The 27536-nt window shown below is 39.9% G+C and overlaps 1 protein-coding gene across 1 annotated transcript in view; it reads right to left on the reverse strand.

The window, feature by feature from the left end:
* Window positions 1-213: 213 nt before the first annotated feature.
* Window positions 214-27536, reverse strand: part of EFNB2 (ephrin B2) — a 50679-nt gene continuing 23356 nt past the window's right edge. Inside the window, exons 2-5 of the mRNA XM_073349373.1 lie at window positions 24942-25225; window positions 6192-6284; window positions 5335-5448; window positions 214-3797 (exon numbers count right to left, since the gene is read on the reverse strand). Of these exons, the coding sequence (XP_073205474.1) occupies window positions 3415-3797; window positions 5335-5448; window positions 6192-6284; window positions 24942-25225 (874 nt within the window). The 3' untranslated portion in view covers window positions 214-3414. The remainder of the gene's footprint in view (window positions 3798-5334; window positions 5449-6191; window positions 6285-24941; window positions 25226-27536) is intronic.

Here is a 27536-nt window from a genome sequence, read left to right on the forward strand (position 1 = left end):
CGTGGGCATAATGATCAGCCTATACGAATCAGGTTGCAGGATCAGGGCCCTAATTTGAAACGAAAATAGACTTAAGTTCACCCTATAGATCACTAGTAGCTGTGGAGAGTTTTTAAAAAAAAAAGAAAAAGAAAACTAAGGAAAAAGGAAAAAAATAAATAATCAAAAACTAAAGAAAATACTTAGAAGGCAAGATTTCCATAGGAAAAAAATATTTTATTTTTTTAAGAACAAATTCAGTTTGAAACAGACGTGGAATGTGATTTTCATAATTTTCATTTTCTGGGGGCTAATTGCAACGTGGAACTAAAGCAGATTTCAAACCTATGACAGGCTAGTTAAAAAAAAGGAAAGAAAGAAAGAAAGAAATTATTTATAACTCAAGCGTAATACTGTGTTACTTACAAACTGGACAAAGAAATCCTTAAATAAATATTCATGGTACACACTTACAGCACAAATATGCAGCAATTTGGCAACCTTTTATACCATTTTTTCCTCAATACAGTGCAAAGGGGAATGACACTGCCTTTAAACAAGCTGTAGCTAAATACATTGCAAAATTCAAATTTTATACAAAACATCTTGCTTAGACTTTATAAAAAACCAACATTGCTCTATATACACAATCTGGTTAAGAAAAGCCATTTCTATCTTGTTTTCATGTGTATTTTTTTATTTAAAAAGGTGAATAAGGCTACTGTAACACCCCAAATCCATATACAGTAAATCTGAACCTATTTACAGCATCTTCACTTCGACATGATGGTGCAAATTCCAAGTCGGGAGACTAGGGATGATAATACAAGCAAGGCATTTACAGTAACTTTTCAAAGCTGAACCAACGTCAAATAAAGGAACAGTTGGTAGATTGTCATAATGCTGCACCAAACACAAAACAGAAGCACGGTACATTGTTTTCAATTGGTTGCAGGTTGCTCTTCATCCATTCATCTGATTTTTTTTTTCCCCCACAGTTTAGTACATAACCAGAATGTAGCCAACTGATGAAACATACACTTGATTTAATTAAAATCAGACTCACGATGCCTATCTTTCCCCTTTCTCCCCCTCCTGCAAAATAAAATCTTAATGACTTACAAGAAAATCTTGTATGGATGGATTCACAGAAAGGAGGGGTTGTTGGAAAGAATTACATATGTACTGTAGTTAGTCACCATGGTAACCTTCCACAGAACCATGCGTTTTTCTTTTCTCTTTTTTCCTCCTTTTTGACCAACATCATTTTCAGGTTCAGGAAATAGAGAGAGTAATCGTTTCTATGACAGTTCATTTTTTTTTTTTTTTTTTTGCAGGTGCTCGCTGGAGGTTTGAGAACCTTAAAATGCTGTTGCTACGTTTTCTTTCCCGTTCGGAAAGCCAAGTGTTACCATAGTAACATGACTATGTTAAAGATGTCTATTTTGCATAGCACATAAAAAGTAGGATTCTTTTTTTTTGTTCAGCGTGGGGGATGGGGGGGGGGAAAACATGCTAAAGCAGACAAACTTTAACCTGAAACTCCCCTTCTCTGTGACCTGCTGAAATCTACAGAACACTTCAGTCCATAAGGCAAGGGAAAACACAACACAGAAAATAAATGCCAGAACATCTTGTCATTGTTAAATATATGATTCGGTGACATTGATTTCCTGGATTTCTGGGCTTGTGTTTCCTCGTCTACTGTTATGTGAGATGCCTTAATAGGGCTTTGTTATTTTTGTATTTGCTCTCATTATTGTTATTTTTGGAATGAAGTTGTTTTTTCCCACAAGCAGTCATCCAATTTTTATTTTTTAATGCTGAGAAATTAAGATCATTTAATTGCCACAAATTAATTTCACATCTTCTGGTGTAGATTCTGTGCAATCTCAAAATATATATTAGAAAAACAATCTTTCATTTTATATTCCTTGTGTTCTATACACCTATTATAAATAAGTCATATCGTCCTTCTCCCTCTCAGTGTCATAATTTATTTTATCCTTATGGTAAGAGGTTTTCCATATGTGCTTTAACTTTGAAACAGAGCACCAATGAACTGCTGTGTCAGTCACCGTACCTACACTGCACTGTGCAGGGACAGCCCTACCATAAACCAAAGAGTCAAAAGGCTCAATCAGAAACAAAATCCTGATCTATTTGGAGAGATGCGAATGTATTTAATAACTCCATTGGTGATGGAATTACTGCTCTTTTGAACCTTTGGCTTATAATCATCTAAGTCAGATTTGGCTCTCCGCTATTTTCTTAAATGCTTTCCCTGTGTTTAGTAAAATGTGATAAGTATAGCAGCTGAGTCTGCTTAAAAAGTCATCCAAAGCAGACTACGATTTTGCAACAGCGTCCAAGCTGTATATCTTATTGCCAGTACCACAACAGTTCTGCCCTAATACATCATCAGGGACCTGCTATTGTCTTGTCCTCCAGGCTTGTTCATTCATTTACTAACAATACCCCTTTGTCCTACTGTATTGAAGGTACTATTTTTTTCTGCACATTGCTATTTGATAACTGTGAACTCCTTCAAATGCGGCCCTAATCCACTGCGCGTGTTGTGTCTCCTACTTGCCTCTTAAAACTTAGCACACCAAAGTGCTGTGCTACCTATATTATGTTTCTTTCCAGCTTCTAGTTCAGAGGCAGCAGCATTCAACTGCAATTGCAGTCAGCCCTTCCTTGCCACCGTCCAATCCTGGTCTTGACTTCATTGACAGCCTAACTTTTGGCTGGAAGGCTCCTTATTAGCAAACACAGTTTCTATTAATGTATTACCCATTCGAGAGAGGCTGCTGTAGCAGATGGATGGAGCATGGCACTCCAAATGTTAATGTTCCATTAGTGATGCAGGAGGTGGAGTGAAAGGAAATCTTATGTGAAGGATGGCAGAACCCTGGACTACAGAAATAAATGTAACAGTGATGGACTAAAAGCAAGAGAATTTAAAAGTCTTACTTAGATGCCGAGGTCTGTGTGACAAATCCAGTCTGCACTGAGAGAGAGACACAAAAAGTCGTAAGATTGCATTTCAAGCCTGATATCCTAAAGGACCTTCCCAGAATGCCTAGAACTATTAAACGTCCACAAATCACTCCATCTTCCCTTGGCTTTTGTACATGCCTGGATGCCTGCAGCACATGGCTTCGAGGATGATGAATGTAACAAGAATACAGCAATCGGAGAATGGGTATCTTCTACGGAAAGTCTTCCAGCTTTTAGTGAATGTTTGTTCACTGAGACAGGAATTCTACAGACTAGATAAGCTGTCCAGCTCAAGAAGGCTCTCTGAGAAAAGGGTGTTGCCTTTCCCCCCTGTGCCTGAGTCAATACTAGCGCACAGGGGGTCATCACAAACCCCAACAGAAAGCATCTGACCAGTAAGTTTCCTCTATAACTCAAAGGTACCACAGTTTGTCAGACTTTGTAGTAAATGTTTGCTGGACTCTGAGGAGGCATCTCTTGAACTATATACACTGGATGTCCATAGTCTCCGCTAACCTTTTCATAGTGAGGGCAAAAAACACTGTCTGCAGTCCTTAGAGGAATGATAATGTCACTGGGCTCAGAACCATTGTTGTTGCCACTACGTTTTGGGGTGGCTAACGTACTAAGTGACAGGGTTGTAGTGTGCTGGGGTGAATGCTTCCTGTGTCTTCTCCGGTACTTCAATAAAAGAACCACCAAAGTGATTATGATGACGATGAAAATGATGCACCCTGATGCAATCCCTGCAAATAAGGCCACCTCTGAACCAAGTATACTGGAATGTCCAGCCTTGCTGCCATCTGTGCTGGATCCTAGAAAGAGAGGAAAACACAAAGAAAAGTTATCGCTGGCCTGTGACCATTTTACGGTGCTTAAAAATGTGAAGACTCAGCAGGACTGGAAGAATTAACTGGCAGCTAAACTTTGACAAACCAATTACCCTGTTAGGTAGCTAAATGCAAACAGCTGAAGTCAGCAATCAATATTAAACAAGACTTTGTGTCTGTTGGTCTTACTTTTATGCTGCTCCCAAACCGCATTGTTTTCTTTTCATATATCATCATCCATCAGCAGCAAGGCCTGGGACTGACAAGGCAGCCTTTGATACATTCTGCATCTTTTAACAGATGCTGGCCAGCTCAAGGCAGCAAATAGGGGAAAACAGGGAAATGACAAGTCTCAGGACAGCTGACACTTTGGTATCATAATCTTGCTACTTTCTCTTTCAGACACTAGTTTAAATTAAACCACTGACTGCATCTACTTTTTGCTTACTAATGAAACAAGGAAGCTTGAGGCAGCAGGGGAGATAGGTAAAATGTTTATCATGCAACTAGTTTTTATTATTTAAATTACATTTATTTAAAAAAAATACATTTGGAAGGCAGAAAAAAGCTCTCACTCTGAACAGCCTGCTGAGTGCGTGGCATCATCGCATTATCAGTTTGTCACAAGAATTCAATGAATTCTTACTTAGAAAGTTGGAAATAACTTCCCTCTCTTCATGCTCAGTTCCAGATGGAAAAATGCTGCGGATGCTAAATTCACATAACTATCAACTCTGGCTACAATAACCTTAGCACAGAATTGCTGACGCCTGCTCAACAACTGCCATCTCAAAGGTTCATTAGCAGGGTAGCAAATAATGTAGCCAGCGAGGACAGACTTGAAGCCATTGGTGAGAACCCAGAGTCGACTGATAACCAGTTTGGCTTTGTAATATTCTAAATTTGCTATCTTTCACAGTGACCTTGTTTATTTTTTTTTTTGTTCACTTAAAGCGTGAAAAGCAGTTTGAAGATATTGGGCTGAAAACTATGAGATCCTCATGTTAAAAAGATACATTTTTTAAAAACCTTTAAATTTAGTGAAGGATCCATCAGTCATTTGTAGACTTTATAAGATCAGATAAGAGATTAGAGCATTAATTATACATGCATTAAAATAAACCTTACAAATGGCTGTTGACAACCTCTTAATAATGTATCAGATGGGAAGAGAAAGATAGAAATATTCTCTCATCTGCCAGGGTACTAAACATGAGGCAACACTTACCACTGTAAAGCTATTCAGAGAAACTACTACCCAAAAACTTTCCAGGAAATGAATGATTTTCTTAGAAGATGTAATTTACTCCAACTGCAAAATGAGATGGGGCACTGTGTGCTGTGCAGTGGCCAAAATGCACAGCTTCTAGCTACCATCCACTGGTGCATCAGAACCCAGTTTTGTTTGACCTCACTATGCAAATGTTTGCTTTAAACAAATTCCAGGGCTAAAATAATGATGTAAGGAATGGAAAAAAATCGCTTAAAATGGCCAAAAAGACCAAAAAACCCCGCTGTGTACCTGAATTATCCTTTACAAATGGACTTGTTGTGGAGCTTTTCCCGTTGGTACCAGCTTCTTGTTCGGGACGCTTAGTTGGATCAGTATTACGGGGTGATCCAGCAGAATTGGGATCTGTAAGAAAGAAAAATGACTGATTTCAGTTTAGACAACTGAAGAGATTAAGCTTTATAAGGCTGCCAAATACCATGAGATAGGACTAGCTTTGAATAGAAGACTCTTTATGAAAAGGGCTATGAGATAGAAGAATATAATTCTCCTTTTAAAGCAAAATTGATTTTTTTCAGAGGTTTAGATTGTGAGGCCATCTGCAGAAACTATAGGGATTCCTGTAATTGGCAAGAAAAGCTTTGCAGATGACATTTCAGTTTAACTGAGCAAGTTGAGTGACTCCTAAACCAACTTCTAATTAGAAGAATAATTCTTTCTTTCTGCACAATAGGTTATCTATATATAAAAAGAGACAATGAACAAAAACCTCTTCTGTAGTTAGAATTCATAATAAGAAAACTACAGAAACATTAGCTTTTCTCCTTTCATTTATTCCAAATAATTATGAACTGTGAAGTTGTGGTTTTGTTTTTAAAATAAAAATGACTGAAACGCATTATTACTGGCTGTCCTTCCCTTCTAGAGAGCTCTACAATAAAGAGATCTTATTACACTAGCGCTCCTCTTGTAGAAATCTGTCAGTAGCTTAGGTACAGAAAATAGGCTTTGCTCTCAAAATCTAAGGGAAGAATGACCAAACTAGACTCAGTTGGCACTCTGTTCTATGCTATTAAAAGAAGCCTGCACACTAAGTGGGGTACTGAGACTGATCAAAGTGATTTCATGAAACAGCAGATGGTCTTTACCTTGTCCAACTTTCATGAGGATCTTCATGGCTTTTGTCTGGCACACCCCTCCCTCCTGGTTATCCAGGCCCTCTAAAGACCCATTTGATGTTGCTGATCAAAGAAAAACAAAAACAAACAAAAAGAGATTTCAGGAAATCAGTAGGCAAAGTGATGTGAATATGAGTGCCTGAAAACAGGGATTCCTTTAATCTACTGGAATCTGTTCTTGTTGCTCAGGTTGACCTATGAAAAGCTGTGAAATGTTGAAAGCCAAAAGAATGAATACATTGGTAAGTCATACATTATATACAAACGCTGGAATGACTTATCAGGTTTCAAATTTACTCAGCCACTTTTTCTTCTATGCACAATTGAGTGACTTTCTATTATGCCCCTGGATAAAATGGCATCACCTTCCAAATAAAGGTAATGGGGTCAGCTGAAAAAGAAGCCCTGCCAGGCTCAAAGGAGCAAAGTACTTAATTCACTCTTCTTCTTTTTTTAAAGCAACATCATAAATAATCACCACAGTACACCTGCTTCCTCTGTAAAAGATCTCCTGTTTAAGGAAATGCACACATACAAAAGACAAAGTGAAATCTGAGATTCCACACTGGTTGGAAAACAGTATTTTATTTTTTTTAAATACAATCTTATTTTACTTAGGGCTTTAAAAAAATGTTCTACTTTAACAGAAACCTTTCAGCTTCTACAAACAAACGAGTGTCTCCCCCATGTTTAAATTGTTTTCTTATCTGTATGCTTGCTTAAACTCCACATACCCACTTGCAGCCCACTGCTAGCTGGTATTGCAATCTGATTTGTGTATGAAGTACAACTCACTTTGGGAACTCATACATATCAAGTCAGAGTCTACATGATTGTACTCCATCACCAAATATTCTGGGGGGAGAGGGGAGCATCAGTTTTCTTTCATGCTACACTAATACTTTACTGTATTGTATTCTTAGGACTACAACGTATTGCATCCCTTACTAGCTCCTGACAGACAACACTGCAGATTAACCAGATACATTAACAATAATGCAGTATTAAATAGTGGGGGATGATTCTAAATCTACTTCATTTCATGATGTGTATGAGTGTTTTGTCCATTTCCCTTCATCTCCCAAAACACACACACACACACACAGATCCCGACCACCTAGTGCAAAAAAATAAATAATAGATACCAATTGTATTACTTGTTGGGATTCCCATGGACTGCTTAAATTAAACAGCACTTTCCTTTCTCTAGACTCAGTCTTTTCATCTGAGGACCTAATTCAGCAAGGGCCTCACACTGTCCAGCTCTTTGTTTTCAGTTCTCCTTCCCTCTCCTTTCAACTTCCTCTGGGATTTGCTTTTAATATAGCTTATTTGTATTTCCTACTTGCTTCACAGTGTCTTCCCAGCCCCATGTTAATATTTTTTCTGCTTTCATCTTCTCCTTAGCTGTATACCCTTTACACTGAACCTACCTTCCTATCCTGTGATCCACTTCTTGTTTTTCTTCCACTTCTGCCTCTTTTGTGTGTAACCTGTTTTCCCCCCATCATATAAAATTTCCAACTCGTTACTCCTTCTTCTATACTTTCCTTTCCTTATATTTAGGCCACCCTGGGTTTTCCCCCCCTGTACAACTAATCTTGTTTTCCCCTCCCTCACTGCACAATCATCACAAAGAAAGTTACTAAAACTTCAGTTTGTTTTTATTTCTAATCTTTTCTTTAAAAAAGTTTTCAAAATGAAAAAAGTAAAACCCAGCAACCCACACCACAATAAGTAATTTAAGATAAAAGGAGATCTGAAATGTGCCATTGCATTGCCAGACTCAGAAAATAATGGAGACATATAGTTTGGGGTTTTTTTGTTTTGTTTTCCAGAGAGAAAAAAAATCAATACTAAGAACTAGTTCTGGACATAAATCAAATGTGTCTTCACTGAAAGTGTTTTTTATGACCTATTTGCCAATGTAGAGACACAAGGACGGGGAAAAAGTAGTAAATAGAAATATCAAAACTGAGCATCAGCTGAGAGTACAGCTAATAAACACTGACTTTATTTTGCTTTTTTTGTGTGTGTGTGAGTTTTCATTTTTGTTTTTTATATCTAGGTTACAGGGATTCACAATCACTTTAAACTCCACTTTCTCAGATTTTAATTGAATAGAGTACAGCCCCTTCTCATATCAGCACCCTTTAAAAATTTGTCTGATTTAACCTACACTGTCAGAGACCACAATAAAATTAGAAGACCCACAGTTTAACCTCAGTCTAATATAAGGAAAGTAAGGAATGCAAAACTATTACAATGCCCAGCCTCCATCAAGATAACCCAATATTACAGTGAAGCTGGTGTGTGCTTTTCAGAGTTCAAACTGCCTTGCTTCCTTACTAAAAGAATGCTTTCATAGCTTTGATGCTGGATGAATGAATTTACAGGAGTATTCACTTTTTCCACAGTCCTTCAAGGGGTTTTCTGAAAGCTGATGTTACAGTTTAGGGGAGATAACACCATATCCTGTGGAAGGAGGAGTATTCAGTTAAGTATATTCCAGTGGCAAAGTAACTTCTCCCCTTAATTAAACTAACAATTAGCCAAGACTGCTGGAGGAAATTATTTGAAAAATTTCATTATGGATTTCAAGATATCACCTCACATATCCCAGTGTGTGGGGAGGAAGAAGGGGCAGTTTTAAACAGTTTTAAGATTCAAGAAGATGAAGGATTTTCACTGAGAGAGAAAAATAACATGGGATATCAGAGAAAACACTGTTTCCTGTCAAAAGCTCAGTATGCAGAAGTCAAACAAGGGAACAAGTGCAAAATATTCCTAAAACACTTGCAGCTGTCTTTATATTTGATCTCTGAGTGAAAATTACACCTCCGGTGATCTAAACCTCCTCCATTACACACACACACACACACACTTCAGGTGGGTAACCCTGTCCCTGGAGTTCTAATTACATTAATGTTGCATCCTGATTCCTAAGAATTTTTTAAAATAATTAATAAATTTGCAATGAATGTTTAATTTATTAGGCTCGAGTTAAATGTTGACCATGATGCTGTATGCTTGAAGATGACCATTTGTATCGTTGTTCCTACCACTGCTATACAATTGCAACAAATCTTGTACAAAGTGTATCATGTAAGGTGTCAATGGAAAAGTTGCAAACTGTCAAGTATGATTACCCTGGTTAAATCCATGTATCATCACTGTATCTGAAGTGATGAATATTTGCTATGTATTTGTATCTCAGATGTTTGTTCTTGGGGTGACACCCACAAGGTAGGCTATGTCTTCACTAGCACTTTTGTCAGTAAAACTTAATTTGCTCAGAGGTATGAAAAAATGCAACCCTTGACCAACATAAGTTACACTCACAGAAGTGCCACTGTGGACAGTGCTATGTCGGCGGGATTTTCTGCAGTGTGGGGGAGTTTCTTGCAGTCTGTCCTGAGTGTGGCATTCTCAGTGTGGTCTATCCCAGGCAACCAGACACATTCATCATCAGAAAAACTATATAATCCTGCAAACATTTACATACTTAAACAAAGTTGCTCACAGGTGTGTTTCCGGGATTGGGCTCTAAGTTTGTTATATCATATCGCCAGCATCTTCCAGTAAACTGAAAATAAGCACAACAGTGCTAACTGGATAAAATAGGATTCATTACTCCTCTCTTCCTCCCCTCTGCCCCCCACCCTTGGATGACACAGGTGCATCTGAGTTTCTGAAGTCCAGTTGAGCTCCACTGAAGTCAACGGCAAAAGTTCTGTTGACTACAGTCAGAAGCAGAATGAAGCAGTTGGTCAGCAAGAGCCTGTACACAACCTTTAAACAAACAAACAAACAAACAAACAAATGCCTTAAATCTCTATGAATCCCAACTGTTCCTGTCCAAAGTTTAAGACTAACACATTTTCAACAATAAACTGAAATTGATGTTTGATCACTATACTAGTGACCTGAGCCAAAATTACTTGAAGTTCATAGGAATTGTCAGAGTGCAAGGAATACAGGGTTGGGCTCAAAGTGCTGTTGATTTGTGGATGATTTGTGTCACTGGATTTTTAAGAAATGGCAGTTAAAGAGACCTGACTAATTCTTGCTTTTGGGACGTGAACTGTGTCTATTCAGTAATTGTAAAATACATTCTCAATATATCCCCTGATTTGACATGGGAGGTGATGAAATTATTCAGACCAAAGCATCCAGTTCTAGTTCTGCCTTCTGTGGTTTAAAATATATAAAAAGCCACTGGAAGTCATAAATCAATGTTTGATCTTTCATATTTATTTGCTTTTAAAACTTCACAATCCCTGTTTATTGTGTGAAATGCATTAGCCATAAATGCAGAGGCAGAGAATCAGAGACTGAAACAGAGTCAGCAGACAGGAATAGTTTCTGGCTATGATTTTTATACAGTCCCCATGGAGAGGAAGTAATATTACATTTTAATATGTCTTCATTTGATTATTATTACTCGGCCTCCCAGGAGGCTAAGCTGCTCCATGGAACTTTGGTTGTTTTCAACCAATCAGGTTGGTGACTTTGCTCTAATCAGATGGAGAATTAAGCTTCTGGATTTGTGCCTCTGTATAGCTAGCTTTTCATTCACAAAGAGATTAGAAATGAAGGCAAAGTCACAAAAATCAAGGCTCATTCACTTTTAAAGATATACAGTACAAAATTAAAAACTCCATCACCATTACTTCTAGGAAAATGCTATTACAACAAAGTCTTAGGCCTTTGTATCTGACACAATTACCTTTATATCTGTCACAGTTACAAATACTTCCATGCTTTTAAAGCTACAAAATAGGCCACATTAGTGACATATCCCTTGGTCTAAAAAAGTTTGTAACCAATTTAATTCAGGGCTGGATTGTGACATGGACTACACTCACCCACCGAGGGAAGTAAAATCACACCCATTCCCAACATGCCAGCGCCGCTTTCTCAGACCTTGTGTCTGGGCATGCAGAGATGAGCAAGCGCTTGCCACAGAGTGCCTTCTTCCTCCCTTTGAGAAGATGGGTGGGGGAATGGGTGGAGCCTGGGCTCTGCAGCCACCTAGTGTGAAGAACAGCACAAGGGAACCATTGTAGATGCAGAGGTTGTTGTAATTTGCTACTGGTGTAGGCCAGAGGAAGAGCAAAGCAGGAAAGGAATTGTGACTTAGAAAGGTCTATTTGAGGTTCAAGCCTCCCAGGGATACTCCTGGGGTAGTGAGTTCTGTGTACCACCTCTTGCTGAGAACTGTACCTTAAGTCACTATTTAGGCCTTTGAAATTTGGGTTTTTACAATTAGAGTTAAATAATATCAAACCCCCATAAATCTCTTATCCAATGCTATTTTTGAAGATAGAAAAAGGAACACAAAAACCCAAGAGCAGCAATAAGAAAATATCCAACTGTAGATCCAACAGTAATAAGAAGTTATTCTTAGTGCAACGGTATACTTGATCTAATATATGCTCACAGGATCACTAAGTACATAGTTTTTTTTAATGAAAGAAAATTCCTTTGCCACATCATCCTGTATGTGCGCTCTAGCTGCTTTCATTCACTTTTGTCTTTTTAAAGACTTTCTCAGCAAAGCACCAAATAAGTAATTCTTTCCCATAAATTATCTACATTTACGAGACAAGTTTAAGAACACCAAGAACCACAAAACAAAATAAGCACAAATCAAGAAAGTTGTTTCTAGGACAGCCAGGATGATGGACAAGGCAGCTGAGGAGATATAAAGAGTGTTTTAATTAAAAGAATTATATTTGCCTTTTTCGCCCAGCAGCAATGCCAGATCTTCATGAGTCTGGAACAACTAAAGAAACTCATTCAGATCTGTTAACCAAAGAACCGGTAAGTCAGCAGGCACTCTGCTCGATGGGCCGCAAGAAATTTTACAGTGGGGATAAAATCTGTTTATTTTAATTACCTACAGATTGCTGATCATTTACTTTTGCTTGTAGTTACAATCATCATCAGATTAATATTAACATACGTTTAAAAAAATCTACTGAATCTAAGCTTTGTTTACACAAGGAATCAGCTTTCAAACTGTATTCATAAAAGGTACCAAAGTTAGGTTCTGACACTGGAAATACTGACACCCACTCATAATTTTAAGCATATGAGTAGCCCCACTGAGTCAAGTTAGCACGTATGTATATACCTGCAGATTGGGGAATAAATTACATGCCAATTTTGCAACCCTTATTCACATTCCCTGCTGCCTTAGTCAGTGAATAATTACACTTATTCCAATGGTATACACTATTACACAACTTGAGTAACAGTGGCAGACTTGGGCCCATTATTATTACTATTAAACTTTCCTTTTAAGGGAAGTGGCATTCAATGAGGCTGAGCCCAATGCCGCTTGTGAGCTCTAAATTTATTTGCGTCAATCTTGAAGAGAAAGGCAGTATCACTTTCATCTCCAGATTAGTGGATACCATGGGTGAAGTGCCGTAACCATGTGAAAGGCCAAGAGATCCAGAACTACATCTTGATCTAATGAGCAGGCATTTCAGGGACAACACTTGTCTTTGTAAAACACAGGCCCTGCCTGTTATTGTCCACAGCAATGCAACAGAGAATGACAAGACTACAAGTACCTACCCATGCTCAACCCAAAATATCTGCTCTTTCTTATGAAGTTCACCTAGTGATGTCAGTAATGCATGATCTTGGTCACATTTAAGTTAATGGCAAAACCCCCTTTGACTAGAATTGATGCAAGATCAGGTCTAAATTGCTTCCCTTCCTATTTACAGATATTGGACAAATGTATGAGGTGATACGGAGTAATTTGCTTGGGTCCTTCTACTCACTACCTCCTCCTCCCCACCAAACATTTTTATTGTTTCAAGTGTCTTAAAATGAGTTGTAAAGGTTCAGAGCCAAATAAAGAGAATGACCCTCAAGACTTTATTGCTAAAAATTATTATTTATACTTCTAAGATCTTTCATTAGAGTTAAATTTTTCCAACATTATTTCCGTTAAATGGTTCTCATGAAGAACAGTCTCGGAAATGTTCTCTTTTTGCCATAGTGATCCAGCTATGCATGTCTACCACATAAACACACATAGTTTCCTATAGTTTACACAAACAAATTATGTGTATGTGAGTGGTGAACTAAACTGTATAGCAGATGAAAACCTGCTAATTAAAATTTATTCACTTTATAATTTTTTCTAAAGCACATTACTGGATAGTTAACTTCACCAGACAGGAAGAGATATTTTGCACAGTTTGCCCCTCTTACAAGCCTGCTGCTGGGCAAAAACCCACATGGATAGAAAGAAATGCCTCCCTACTGCCACAATCAGCTTTGCTTAACAGTTCAGCTGAACAGAACTAATAGAATTAGTTAGTATTCAGGTTACATTGATTGTCCCTAATGACAAACAGGCTGGCTAGAAACAAGACCATGAGCTTTAATATTATACAGGAAAATATTTTCTATAGCACGCAAACTCAACAGCTTCCTTTACGAATCTGCATCTGCCTTTAAAATCTCTCTGGTTTATGACTGAAGCCCTTGGATGAGAAAAGGTTATAGTAAAATGTTTATATTAAACAAACAAAAAACAAAATAAAAAGCCCACTCTTGCTCATTCTATTGTCACTAATTGCATGCAATGATATTAATGACCCAGTAATTGCTATACAAGTGGCAGTGAAGTGGAAAACATCATTTTGAGCCAGAGTTCATCTCTAGGTGGTAGGACTTCACCAGTGACTGAGTTAATGCCTAGTGACAGTTTAGAATATAACACTACAGATTAGAAAATGTGCCACTCTCATGCTTATAATAGTTTAGATGGACATGACATTATTTGCTTTGACCGTGTGGAGTCTAGCAGTAACCCCAATAAAGTTACATAGTTAGAGTTTGCCCTACAGATGAACCTCATTCCTTTCAGGGGAGATGCTCTATACTATAACAATCTAGAGCAATTTTCCACATGTTTGCTTCAATAAAAGAATACCTTCATCTCCTGCTTTTACATCAAGCACAACAAAAGCGTGCTTTATTGCAAAACACAAAAAGCTATTTACATCATCTAACTATCCTTCAGAAACACACAGTTTGGCACTTTAGTACTTAGATCAGTTATGATACTATTGAATGGCTTTGCACTTGGCAAAGCTAATCAGAAGTTAAATACTGTTGTGATTGTTGTATGTATGTGTCTGTGTCTAGAACAATAAACCATCATCGTACAGATCAGGGCCCAAGTTTTCAAACTTCGGTGCACCACTTAAATCAAAGTGGCCTGACCTTCAAAGGTACTGAGTGCCCGTTATTCTCATGAACTTCAGCAGGAACTGTGGGTTCTCAGCCCTTCTGGAGCTCAGACCACTTTTACTTAGGCTACATCTACACTATGGACCTTACAGCGGCACGGCTATACCACTAAAGCTGTGCTGCTGTAAGGTCTCCCGTGTAGCTGCTCTATGCCAGTGAGAGAGAGCTCTCCCGCCAGCATAATTAAACTACCCCCAATGAGCGGTGGTAGCTATGTCAGTGGGGGAGCGTCTCCCGCCAATATAGTGCTGTCCACACCAGTGCTTTTGTCGGTGAAACTTATGTCAGCCGGGGGGTGGGGGAGAGTTTTTTTCACACCCTGACCAACAAAATTTTTATCGACATAAGTTCTAATGTAGACAAACCCTTAGGAGTCAAACTATGGATTTAAGTATCAACTGCCTAATTCTGAACACCCAAGTCTGAAAATTTTGACACATACCTATGACTGGATAGGAGGATAGATATTTTAAATAAAAACGATATTAGTCAAATTTTAAAGCAACAGTTATTCCTAAAAAATAATTTTCAATTCATCTTTGAACTTCATTTGTTCTAAGGTCACAAATCAGTTAGAGTCTGGCCCTGATTCTGCAATCAGAGCTACTAGGGCTGATCCCAGTACCCATGTAGATCTCCACTCAAGTCAATGGGGTTTCAGTGAGCTCCACTGCACCAATGGGTCTGATTGCTGGATTGTGGCCTACAAATGCATTTGCATGCTAACACAAAATATTTGAAAATCAATTCCTTTTCAACTTACCTTCCAGGACCTGAGTTCAGAGCTCTTTAGTTTCTCTGCAGCAGTTAAAACATCACAAGCATATAAAGATGAGTATTTTCCCGCATTTTAGCTGCTTATGATCTCATCAACTAGTGCATCAGAAACATATAATCCTATTAGCAATTAAAGCTCTAACCAAGTTTTTAAAACAGTTTTTGCAAAAAGGATTCTAGTATAATTTCTGTGAACACTGTGAGAAGGAACCACTGAACCACTCCAAAGAACCACTGTTACAGACTACCTAAGGCAAATCCCGCTCATCTTACTCACATTAGTATTTGTATTGATTTCTTTTGGACTGAAAACAGAAACTAGATGTGACCCTAGTTTATAGCAGAGCTGGTCAGAAATCAAAACATTGATAATTTTTTCATCAAAATTTCCAATGTTGACTAAAACCAGAGATGGAATTTCGCAAACAATTTCACTCAAATTTCACCCTGTTTTTCAGCCATTTCTATTTTATAATATACTTAGTGCAATTCTCAGACAAAAAATTCTACACTAGCCGAGGAAAGTATATTCTGGAAAAATGCATTTCTGACCCCAGGCTGGGCAGGGTATAAGTAAGTAGGGAAATGATTTTTGAATGTTATATTAATATATTGTTTATTTATTTTTTAGATTCATAAAAATTTCTGTAGATGCCTATGTAATTCTCTGGGGTCCCATTCCATTAATTAGAAATACATAATATGCAATAAAAATAATGTAATACAAACAACAACACAATATAAAAGACTGCTCATCCCACTTGACAGATAAATATGCATCAACAGAAATATAGAATAAATTAATGTAAGTGTGTTTCTGGTACATAAGTTTGTTTCTTGTTTTAGGTTAGTAAATATACTGGAACTTAATTAAGGGACCTACTCTTTCACCTTGCGATACAAGTTAAGTCCCATTGATTTTAGTGAGAGTTACTCAGATCCTGCAGTACGAGAATACGCCCTAAGGCCCTGATCCTGCAAAGACTTACGCATATGCTTAATTTTACACGTGAGTAATCCTACCTAAATCAATGGTACTGCTCATGCACCTAAAGCTAAGCATGTACATAAGTCTTGGAAGGATCTGATCTTAAGTTTTTTTTTTTAAAGCATTTCAATTCTCTCTTAATGCTAATCTGCATGATGAATAAATAAAGGCTCCTTAGCAAGGAAATTGTTTTCCTTTGTGCGTATACTACATCTCGAGTATTGTTAAATCATTTATAAAGCTAAGTGAACTACAAAAAATTGCTATAAATAAATAGTGGCTGAAAATACTAAACTGTATCCTATGAAATATTAAAAGCAGTTTCATTTTGAGCAATTCTTAAATAATTCTTTCTTCCCTTCTAAGCAATCATTCTTCATTTCCTGTCTGCTTACATACCCACTTTGCATAAATTTTTTTTTTCTCACCAGCTCCCATCCTACTAACAATCAGAGCAATCTTGTTCTTTCATTTACTGCCCTTGGGAACAGAGAAGTGGTACTTACATATTTCCTGCTGTAGTACCTCTGTCTAGCTTTAAATGAGATAAACTGTCAGTATTGCCTAGGTAATGGCACTGAATATGAACAAAGACCATCAATCTAAAATAATCTTATTCTCTTACAAACCCTGTGTGGTCTGGGACAAAAATCCCAATGGACCGTGACTATATTAGTTCTTCAGGTCTTAGACTCTATCAGGAATTTGAAGTTGGACAGACACCGATTTTTTTCACTCTCTCCAAAAATATTATTTATATGAATTGTATTTATATTTAGTTTAACGAAAGTTAAGTGGTGTTGCTGATATAACCCTTAGAAAACTCACAACAAACTCAAAGACTGACCTTTGGATATCATTTTATAGAGTTGGAGGTAATTCATTTAATTGTCTGAGGAACAGGAGAAGTAGGACGAGGAAGAAAGAGAGAATGTACTTCATGTATAGCCAGAGTCAAGGTGGCTTTTAATACATGGGCTTTCCCTCCTGGAAAAAGTACAAATTACATTAAATTGCTACAAATGTATGATCTGCAATAACATTATGAATGACTTTGTATAATGGGAGAAGGAATGAAAGTCTATAGGTTTTGTGCAGCTTTGTGCCATTTAAACCAAAACCATTTAATAACGGCACCTGTGCTAGTCTCTTTTGGGTATGTGAAAGTGCTCTTGTGAGCTCTTTGGCAGGTTCCAAGTATTACAGACTGAGAACACTGTGTAAGAGGCATTATAATCTTTAGCCACTCTGACTAGCTGAAGATTAAAAATCATTTTGTCAGAATACACAAATAAAATCAAATGTTCATATAAATCTGCTTGATCACACAAAAAGATTTCCTCCTCCCAACCAGGCCATATTTCAGGGCACAATCTGTACAGCCTTTTTATGTGTTTTTTTCTTGGACAGTTATTGTCTTTTAATAGTAACAGAATGACAAACTGATAGCATAAAAGCCTTATAGTTTTATTAAAAATCCACTTAATGATAAAGATTCAGAATGAATGTTTAGAACTCAAAAGCCACCTTGCTATTAAAAGACTTCTCTGAGCACTAGTACTGCTAGCCAGTCCAATCTTTTAGATCAGTGAGGGATTCAAGATTTTTTAATAATTTAAGCCAGAGGCCAATTACATAAATGGGTCACTTGAAAAAGTTGACAAAAACATTTAAGGAAAGCCGCATATTCCATTTTGCTAGTGTCAAAGCAAATGATCATCTAATAGTAAACTGAGCTAATGAGGTTGGAGGCAGACCTGGAGGTTCAGAGGAACTTTTCCTAGGGGCATTCTGTAGTCACCCCTTGGGGCTCAAGCATTCTCTATTGAGGAATAAAATTTATTTTTCAAATGTCTAAAATGCAGTGATTACACTGAATAGGGCTATTTAGTGCTTCATATTCAGTTTCTTGAAGACTTTGGACCATATCATTCCCTTTGCTTTATGCACAGAACGGAGGAGATTAACAGAAAACGTGCTCCCTTCGCTACAATTCTACTATGTGGGTGGTGGTGATTTGAACAAAAATGACACTGTCTCTTCCTCCAACTCCATGGAAGCCCCTCTAAGCTAAATCAGTGCATTTGGGGCTCTGCGGTTTCTGGGGCTGAAGACATGGCTGGCTGGAAAAGGGACAGAGCCAGAGAAAAGTCACTATATAAAATCATAATCCTCCTGAAATCAATGGGAGTTTTGTCATTGACTTCAGCGGAGCCTAGTGGTTTTGGCATCAATTCCTTTAAATTCATAATAACTTCCCTAACTAAGATGATTTTGCATTTTATTTTATGTAATCTTGCTCCACCTTACAAAATCTCCCCTTCCACCTAGGGAAGGTTGAGCCCGCTAGAGGTACTGGGCTTCTGCATGAAGACCCAGCCTTTTGTGGATATCCTAATAACACAGAGCTTTCCTGTGCATATTGGTATATACAAGGGGTAGAGGGTCAAACTTCCTGCCTACAAAGAGTGGCAAACACATGATGAGATGGTTTAGTGGAAATTCCACAGCTTCAAATCTACGGTTTTCTGCCTATCTTTGTCCTTCCCATGGATATTTACACCGAAGGGCACAGTTTAGCTCCATGCATTTAATTACAGATTTCCTTAGGGAATTATGGTATGCCAGTTAAATAGGTTATTTTAAATATTTAAAATGCAAATATTTTAGGTTTCAGAGTAACAGCCATGTTAGTCTGTATTCGCAAAAGGAAAAGGAGTACTTGCGACACCTTAGCGACTAACCAATTTATTTCAGCATAAGCTTTCGTGAGCTACAGCTCACTTCATCGGATGCATTGACTTAATACAGCTTTGAAACTTTACTATGCAGAAGAAAAATGCTGCTTTCCCTTTTTTTTAGTAGTTTATGTTTAATATAGTACTGTACTGTATTTGCTTCCCGCCCTCCCCCCCCCCCGGTCTCTGATGCTGTCACGTTGCATACTTCTGGTTTCAAATGAGGTGTGTTGACTAGTCAGTTTGTAACTCTGGTGTTCATAACTCTGAGGTTCTACTGTAATTTACAACGAACCAAAAATTGATGATAGCAAAGTAAGGAAAAGAAAGGACATTATTCTATCGCAGTTTGTTTATTTTCACAATAGCATGCCACATCATCTTTCCAGTACTGCCATGAGCAGCATTAACTCTTCAGACCAGATTCTGATGCTCTTACTTACACTGACTTGTACCTCACTCTATCAGTAGTCCACTGAAATGCACTGGATTAATTGCAGATTAATGTACAACTAATGCGAGAATGGCTAGCTTCCAATGCCCTTTCTTTTCTAATGCATTTTAAAGAATCCTTTTGTTTGTGAGGTCATTTTTTTTACATATAATTATTTAATGGAGAAAAACTACTTCCTTACCTTTATATAGGGCTTGTCTACATGGTACTTTAGTCCAAACTAGAGGGTGTAAATGCTAGTGTGCACTCGCGTGTTGCAAACTAACTGACCCTGGTGGCACGCACTAGCAGTTTCCTAGTGCGCATTAATGTAGTCCAGTTTCAAACAGCACTACATTAATGCATATTAGGGAACTTTTTGTGTACACTAGTGGGGTCCACACAGGCCAGGTGACATGCCAGTGTGCACTAGAATTTGTACCCCTCTGGTGCAGACTAAAGCACTGTGTGGACAAGCCCATAGTCAGACTTTTGGGGGGAATTGTGGGTATGAAGATATCTCTCTGTATTTCCACCACCAAAATGTCTAAGTGCCATGGGAAAGCATGGATTTAACCTCACCTTTCCCTTATGGCATGTGGTACAATGGTTTCTCTACCCACTTCACTATTAGCAGTGCCATCACCATCCTGGCCAGGATTCTATTCTATGGATCAAGCCACTGTCAATTCCCAAGAGAGGTTGTTCTCCATAAACCTCCCTCCCAAGATCATGATTCCCATGATTCATCTGGTCACGCTTAGTCTAGAGGACTAAATTTATTCACTTTAATTTAAGGTTTCGCGTGCCAGTAATACATTTTAACATTTTTTTAGAAGGTCTCTCTCTATAAGTCTATATATTATATAACTAAACTATCGTCATATGTAAAGTAAACAAGGTTTTCAAAATGTTTAGGCAGCTTCATTTAAAATTAAATTAAAATGCTGATCTTATGCTGCCGGCCCGCTCAGCCCGCTGCCGGCCTGGGGTTCCGTTCACCTAGACCGGCAGCGGGCTGAGCGGGGCCTGCGGCCAGGACCCTGGCTGGCAAGGGGCTGGCAGCCAGAACCCCAGACCGGAAGCGGGCTGAGCAGGGCCAGCGGCCGGGACCCCAGATCGGCAGTGGGCTGAGGGGCCCTGCCCACATAGAGTGGGTACCTACCTTCTCCCTGGTTCTAGCCCATTCTTTTCCTCTCTCTCTGCACTGAGCTGAGGGTGGGAGTGCACTGAGCACAGGGCTGGGGGTGAAGGAGTAGGCTGGGGGTTGGGGTGTTGGGCCTGGTCAAGAGCTAGAATGAGGGAGGGGGCTCAGGGTTGGGGCAGGAGGTTTTGGTGCGGAGTGCTTACCTGGGCAGCTCCCATTTGGTGCAATGGGTGCAGGTGGGAATGTGGAGGGGAGGGTGTGCAGGAGCTCCCATTTGGTGCTCAGGGTGGGGGTAGGAATGTGGGGGGTGCAAGAGTCAGGGCATGGGGTGTGGCAGGTGCAGGAGTCAGGGCAGAGGGCTGGGGGCATGTGAGGGAGGTGCAGGAGTCAGGGCATGCTGTATGGGGGGGCTGTTATGTGTGGGGAGGGCTGGAGTCAGGGCTGGGGTTGTGGGGGGGCGCAGGGGTCAGGGCAGAGGCCTGGAAGTGTGTGAGGGGGATGCAGGGGTCAGGGCAGAGGGCTGGGGGTGCGGGCTAGGGTCATGGGGGTGCTCCCAGCCCCTGCCCAGAGCGGCTCACAGCAGGGGGCTGGATGGGATATGCCCTGATTCCACACCCCCTCCCCAAAGCCCCGTCCCCACCTCTTCTCCGCCTCCTCCCTGGAGCAGAGAACAATGCGCTGCGGCTCCGCTTCTCCCCATCCCTCACAAGGCCCATCAGCTGATCAGCGGCAGGGAGGGAGAGGAGGAGGGGCATGAACCCAGCACGCTGGGGGAAGAGGCGGGCGAGGGAGGAGCTTGCCTGCCCTGCAGCAGTAGCCGGCAGGACCAAGCTTCTTCACCCTGCCCCCGCGGCGAGGGGAGCGGGGAGCGGAGGAGAAGAGCAGGCCAGAGCGGGCAGGATTTTTAATGGCCTGCTGCTGCTTGCCGGGGTCCCAGCCTGGGTTCGGCAGCTGGCTGAGCGGGGCCGGCAGCTGGGGCCAGGCAGGCTGCAGCATGCCATTAAAAATCAGCTCGCGTGCCGTGTTTGGCACACGTGCCATAGGTTGCCGACCCCTGGTCTAGAGAATGCAGGATCTTACAGTGCTTCCAAACCAGACTATGTCAGATGGGAACATACTGTCAAAAATGCAATGCAAAAAACACACACCGAAGGGGAAATGTTACAACAACATATTTGTGTCTCTCATACAATAGATAACTTAATCCATTTTTTCAGGGGAACTGAGCACTTGTTAAACTGAAGATTCAGGAATCTGGATTTTATGCAAATGATTTGTATTTTAATTTGCATAGATAATAAATATGTATTATGTTATTTACATAATTGGCAGAAAATATCCTGATTACCAGTACTTACTTCTGACAGGGCTATATCAGGGAATAAGCTTTATGGTCTTGGGAATTGCTGGGCTCTTAGCTGGCTCTGGCATCTCTCTGGACTGGTATTTAAGTAACTGGCTTCTCTTTGAGGTACTTTCTATGACTGCTCCTTGTCCTAGCCCAGGAAGGGGCTGTGGTTGGGTTGCTTGCCCTGATCTGGCTACTTCTTACCATCAGATGGTAATTCTCTGCCTTGCCAGCTACCACTAGTTGGATACCCCTTATCTTTTGTGCACTAACTGGGATGGTGAGTGGCCTCTGCCTGCTATTCCCTAGTTACGGTCCAGCATTGCTCTAGCCATAGATCTAGGTCTCTGGCCATGGGTGGGTTGGAGAACTATGCTCTACATCTCTGTGGTGAGAGTCTTCCAAGCTGGCTCTCTATGTTTAGAGGCCTGGAATATTCTAATTTTTGAGATCCCACCTGGAGCAGCCCTGACTATAACAGCCTAGAGCATTTCCTCAGCTCTCCTCAAGTTTCTGGCCAGGGGGAACCTCTTGGACAGAGTAGCCTGAATAGGGCAGGCTAAGGGTGGGGTAAGGCATGGGACAGAAAGGCCACGTCCTTCCTCCTGCCCAGCTGGGGATGACCATGCCCTTTCCAATCTCTGCCTTTGCCCTGAGCAGTGAGGCTAGCTTGGTGCAGCAGTGCCAACTCGCACCATATGTGGTATTTTGCTCAGCTCCCATGGGCATGTTAGAATATGTGAGAATTTCAGGTTTCATAAAAGAAGCCCTCATGATTGAGGGAAAAATCTTGAAAACATGACCCCCGAAGCCTCAAAAAATAGAAGTCCAAGAAAAAAAGCATTTATTATTTTCAAAATCTGATGATTTAAGTAATTTTGGGGTCTGACTTGTGATTTCTGAACAATTGGGATTGGCAGTACTGTTCAGGGCAACATTGTCATTGATTCCCCCATTCTTAGCTAGGTATCACCTCCTCTCCAAGGAATGCAGAAGCTGTGGAGCAGAAGTTAACACTGCTCCAAGTAGCATTAATGAAAACAGCATTTTACAGCCAAATTGCAAAGGATTTTCCTAGCTCTGCTCTCCTCGGTTCACTCATCTGCTGAATATTCAACCTGATTCTGGTTTTGCTTAACTGGTGTAAATCAAATTCAGTGGAGTTAACCTGGTGTAAAACTGGCATAACTAAGATCTGACTCAGGCCCATTGCCTACCTCTGAACCACAGAAAAGAAGGGAGTTTCAGCTCCACGATACCTGATTTTCAGAGCTACTGAGTGCTCACAGGCCCACTGCTTCACCTGCGGGCACTTCTGAAAATCAGACCCATGGGCCCAGATCCTCAAAGATATTTAATTGCTTAACTAGTTAGGTGACTATATATCTTTGAGAATCTGGGCCATGGTGCTAAAGGGCACTGCCAGCATAATATCAGGTAGACCTTTTATTGATACCACAATAATCAGGAAGTGTGGCAGGCCATGTTGTTAGGCAGTAAGGTATTATTGAAAATCTAGTATGATTTCTGAGGAACAAGGCTGTAGGCCAAGCGACTTATACCAACCAAAGAATCCTCCAGGAAAACAATATCTATTATGTCTTATTGCTATAATGAAATAATTATAGAAAAATAAAGAAAATGAGTCTTACTCATGGATTTACCCAGAGAATTGTTGACACACAAATGACAGACCTGACAGCCTATAAGAAGGTTTCATTTGTGCCCATAATTCTCAAGATATAATTATAACGGTGACATTTATTCCATTATATCTGGTTTACTGTGGGTGTTTCCCTAAACTAGCATTAAATAACTGATATTTAAAGCCAGCTATTTGCATATAAATGGACATGTTTATGTTCCACATTTTCATTAGGATTACATGCAACTGTCACAGCATCTGATCCTGCTGTTCTTACACAGGCAAAGTTCAATGGGCACTTCGCCTGAGTTAAAGACTACAGCATCAGGCTCTTTTGCACCTACTTTAGTAGACTGATGGGGGGGGAGGGGGTTGGTTGGTTAGCAGAGCCTGACACCATCAACAAACTGCATTTTAAAACTCCCACATTTGTCATTTAATCAACTCTGTGATTATTTCACATTTTAATTACACTGACTGGTTACATATTTCCCTGTGATTTATTACATATTTTTATGTATAATGAAATTACCAGAAACGGTCCATATGAATATGTATGTAATAGAGGAGTACGTATCCACTTTATTTTTATTATTTGTTTCCCTTTAACACTCAATTTCCTTGTTTTTGTGTATGTTTTTTAAATGATTTATGTTTATTACAAATGAAAAAATATCAAGAGCAGTTTTCAAAGATAAACACACAAAGAAAAAGATGGGAAGAACCAAGGTCCACCAATGCCCAACCTACCTGTAATTGCAGGAAATGGACTTTCCGGAGTATGCCCAACTCCTACTAGCAGATGATCTCTGCTCAGTTCTCCAGAAAAGATGGAATGCCTCCAAGGCTTTGAATGAGATACTTTGACCTTAATGTTAGAGGGCCAAATACTTGGCTAGTGTAAATTGGCATAGTGTCTCTGAAGTCGAGGGAGCTGTGTCATTTTACATTTGCTGAGAGTCTAGGTCATAATCTTTAATAAGATTTGGCTGAGGCCAGGTTTGGATACCTAAACTCACAATTGGTAGAATATTACCTAGCAAGGAGCCCCACTGACTTCAGTGGGACTCCTCATGTTGTAAGGTACTATGTGAACAAGGATATAGCCATCTGGCACTTAATAAGTACCCAAAGCTATTGTGAGAAGCCCTTATAGGCATAATCTATAGGGACTGTATACAAGCCTGAAAAAGAGACAGAGGCCCTACAGACGCAGCAGGGAATGTTAGCTTGTTGAAAACAAGCTGCCAAGAAAATATTTTAAAAGAAAGAACAGTACAAACCCAGGCAACTTCTTTACTTGCAGACAATGTACATACATAAAAAAGAAAAAGAATAAACAAATGCCAATTTGTACTTACATATAATGTAATAATCTTTTTTCCTCTGAAATTCCAGGCCCCAGAGGTTAGGGCTGAACTCTTGAAACTTGATGGTAAATTTAACATCTTGATCTGGTTTAGCACAGTTGAGTAGAGGTGTGTTGTCCTTTTTAATAGTACAGCTATCTGCTTGGTCTTTATCAACCATGTAGACCTTATAATACTCATACTGGCCAACAGTTTTAGAGTCCACCTTTGGGCATATAATATCCAGTTTGTCTCCTATTTGTGGGTATAGTACCAGTCCTTGTCCAGGAAGGAATCTATAAGAACCAGGAGAAAAGGGGAAATGTGAGACATTTGATAAAGACTGATTCAAACAAATGGCATGTGAAACGAGCAGACAGGAATACAACGTTTCCAAACCATACATGATACAGATGAACGAAGCAACCATTGATAGTTTGTGCCTGACAATTTAAAATCAACAAGATACGAATTTAGTTCTTGAAAATTAGAGCCAGAGTATGTCTTATAAGCACTATCCCACTTTTGGGGAGTTGAAAAGGCTTTGTGTCCCAGACAAGCACAATGATTACCAAAACTTCCTTCTAGAGCTAACCAACTCCACAAGCCAGTGCAGGAAGGGCAGGGTCATGACACATTTTCTCCTTCCTGTTTTAGGTGGCTAGCATCTCTAGTCTCACACTGCCTTGCATTTATTTTGTTCGATACCTGCATGGGAGACCAAGGGGTGAGAGATTACTTGCACCTCCTGTTCCAGGGCACGGCACAATCTAGCCCTTAGGATTTACTAACATATCAGTTACTATTATGTGTATCGCACAGCACCTAGGAGCCTCAGTTACCGACTAGGACTCCATTGTGCAAGGTGCTGTTCAAACACAGAACATAAAGGCATTCTCTGCTCCAAAGAGCTTACATTCTACTGCCAACGTACAGTAATGTGACCAGCTTTAATGATCTCCTCTTCGCCCTTTCGCTGCCCAGTCCCATCGAGACCATGGTTGTGGTCTTTGTAACTTCAGAAAGGCTTTATTTCTTGTACTGCAATCCAAACCTCCACTATTTCTCTAGCAGCCCCTTTGGAAACTCTCAGACACAGATTTCAAAATTCTTAGGGAATCACAAGTGTGCAAGCATTTTGTTTCCATCCTGCTATGATATATTTGCTGTTGAAGTTCATTAACAGGCAAGCTTCATCAAGAACATGTTGAGTTACTTATCATAATTAGTCACTCATCGATCAAACAACAGGACTTATTTTAAATTGTGCCTTAAAAGAAATGTTTTACAAACCCATAAAGGAAAACTAAAAATAATTAATTGCAGTATTGATTCAGCCACAAAACGAACAGCCCTATTCTCACAAGGACAAAAGCCATTGCACTTTTCTGCTAATCTTTTTTCTGAAGATGTATTTGGTCCAATTAATGCCTCGAAGCAAGTCTTTAGAGCTGGAACTACTGATACAATATCCACTAATGCCTACAGCTAAAAGCCTCTCTCTTCCCTTTTTCTCCTACCTGCCAGCCATATTGCTGCAAAGATCTTCCTTAATGAAGAATTGCTCAGAAAAACTGAAACAATGGCTTCCTAATGAACATTCTTTGTTTAGTGTTAGCATGAACATGCTAACACTAAACAACACACTTGGAAAACCCACCTCATTCATAGGCAGTCATCCTGCAGGCTCATTAAAACATTAGAGACAGAGAACAAAGCTGTAAGCCTAAAGTACCCCCATCCTTTAGGTAGCTAAAGGAGCCCACCAGCTATAGCATAATTAATAGATCAGAAGCCGCTAACTCAAAACCAGCAATGAGGCCCCCCAAGTTTCTGGTCTGTAAATTGCGATTACTTGGTCCTGCACAACATGAATTTAGGATTTATGATTTGTACTAATGAATGGGATTATTTCACTCACAAAGCCTTTGGAAGAATTATATTTGTTGTGAAGCAGTATGTAGCAGGAGAAAGGCAATCGTAATTACAAATGCATTAAAAAAAACAAGACAGTGTTATGGCAAGAAAAGTACATGTTGCTGTAATTCACTCGTGCTATTTAATTTCTGTGTTACAAATTTTGGGCTCAGCCTTGTCTACCGGGCACAGGCCTACACTGGGGCCAGCATGAAGCTGCATTGCCTCCCAGAGCTCATCGGCATGCAAGAAGAATGCATCCAGTGCTGCATCCCTAAAGGGAGCTGCATATGCTCTCTCCACGGCAGAGGTGGCCAGAATGGAGAAGCCTCACCCCTTGCTTTCTTCTCCCTGTCGCCTTTGGAGAGGCCAGCACCTTCGGGGGTACAAGCAGAGTAGCAGGGAGTGGCCAACCCTGCACAGGGAGCGTAAAGAGAAGGGGCAGGAGAAGAAGTTACGGTACTTCTCTCCCATATACTAGCACAGGGGCTGGCCACAATCTTGGGGCAGAGTAAAGATTACTTGTGCTCCTCCCCACGTTGTGCCAGGATAAAGGCCAGCTGCTGTTTGGTCCCAGGCCTGCAAACATTTACTCGTGTATTTCCATTGCAGATGATGGAAATACTTAATGCAATTTGCAGAAGTGCTTGCAGAATCGGGCCCTTTGTTTTCAATAAACCAGCTTACATT

Source organism: Lepidochelys kempii, chromosome 1 (genome assembly GCF_965140265.1).
Source record: "Lepidochelys kempii isolate rLepKem1 chromosome 1, rLepKem1.hap2, whole genome shotgun sequence".
Taxonomy (NCBI): domain Eukaryota; kingdom Metazoa; phylum Chordata; order Testudines; family Cheloniidae; genus Lepidochelys; species Lepidochelys kempii.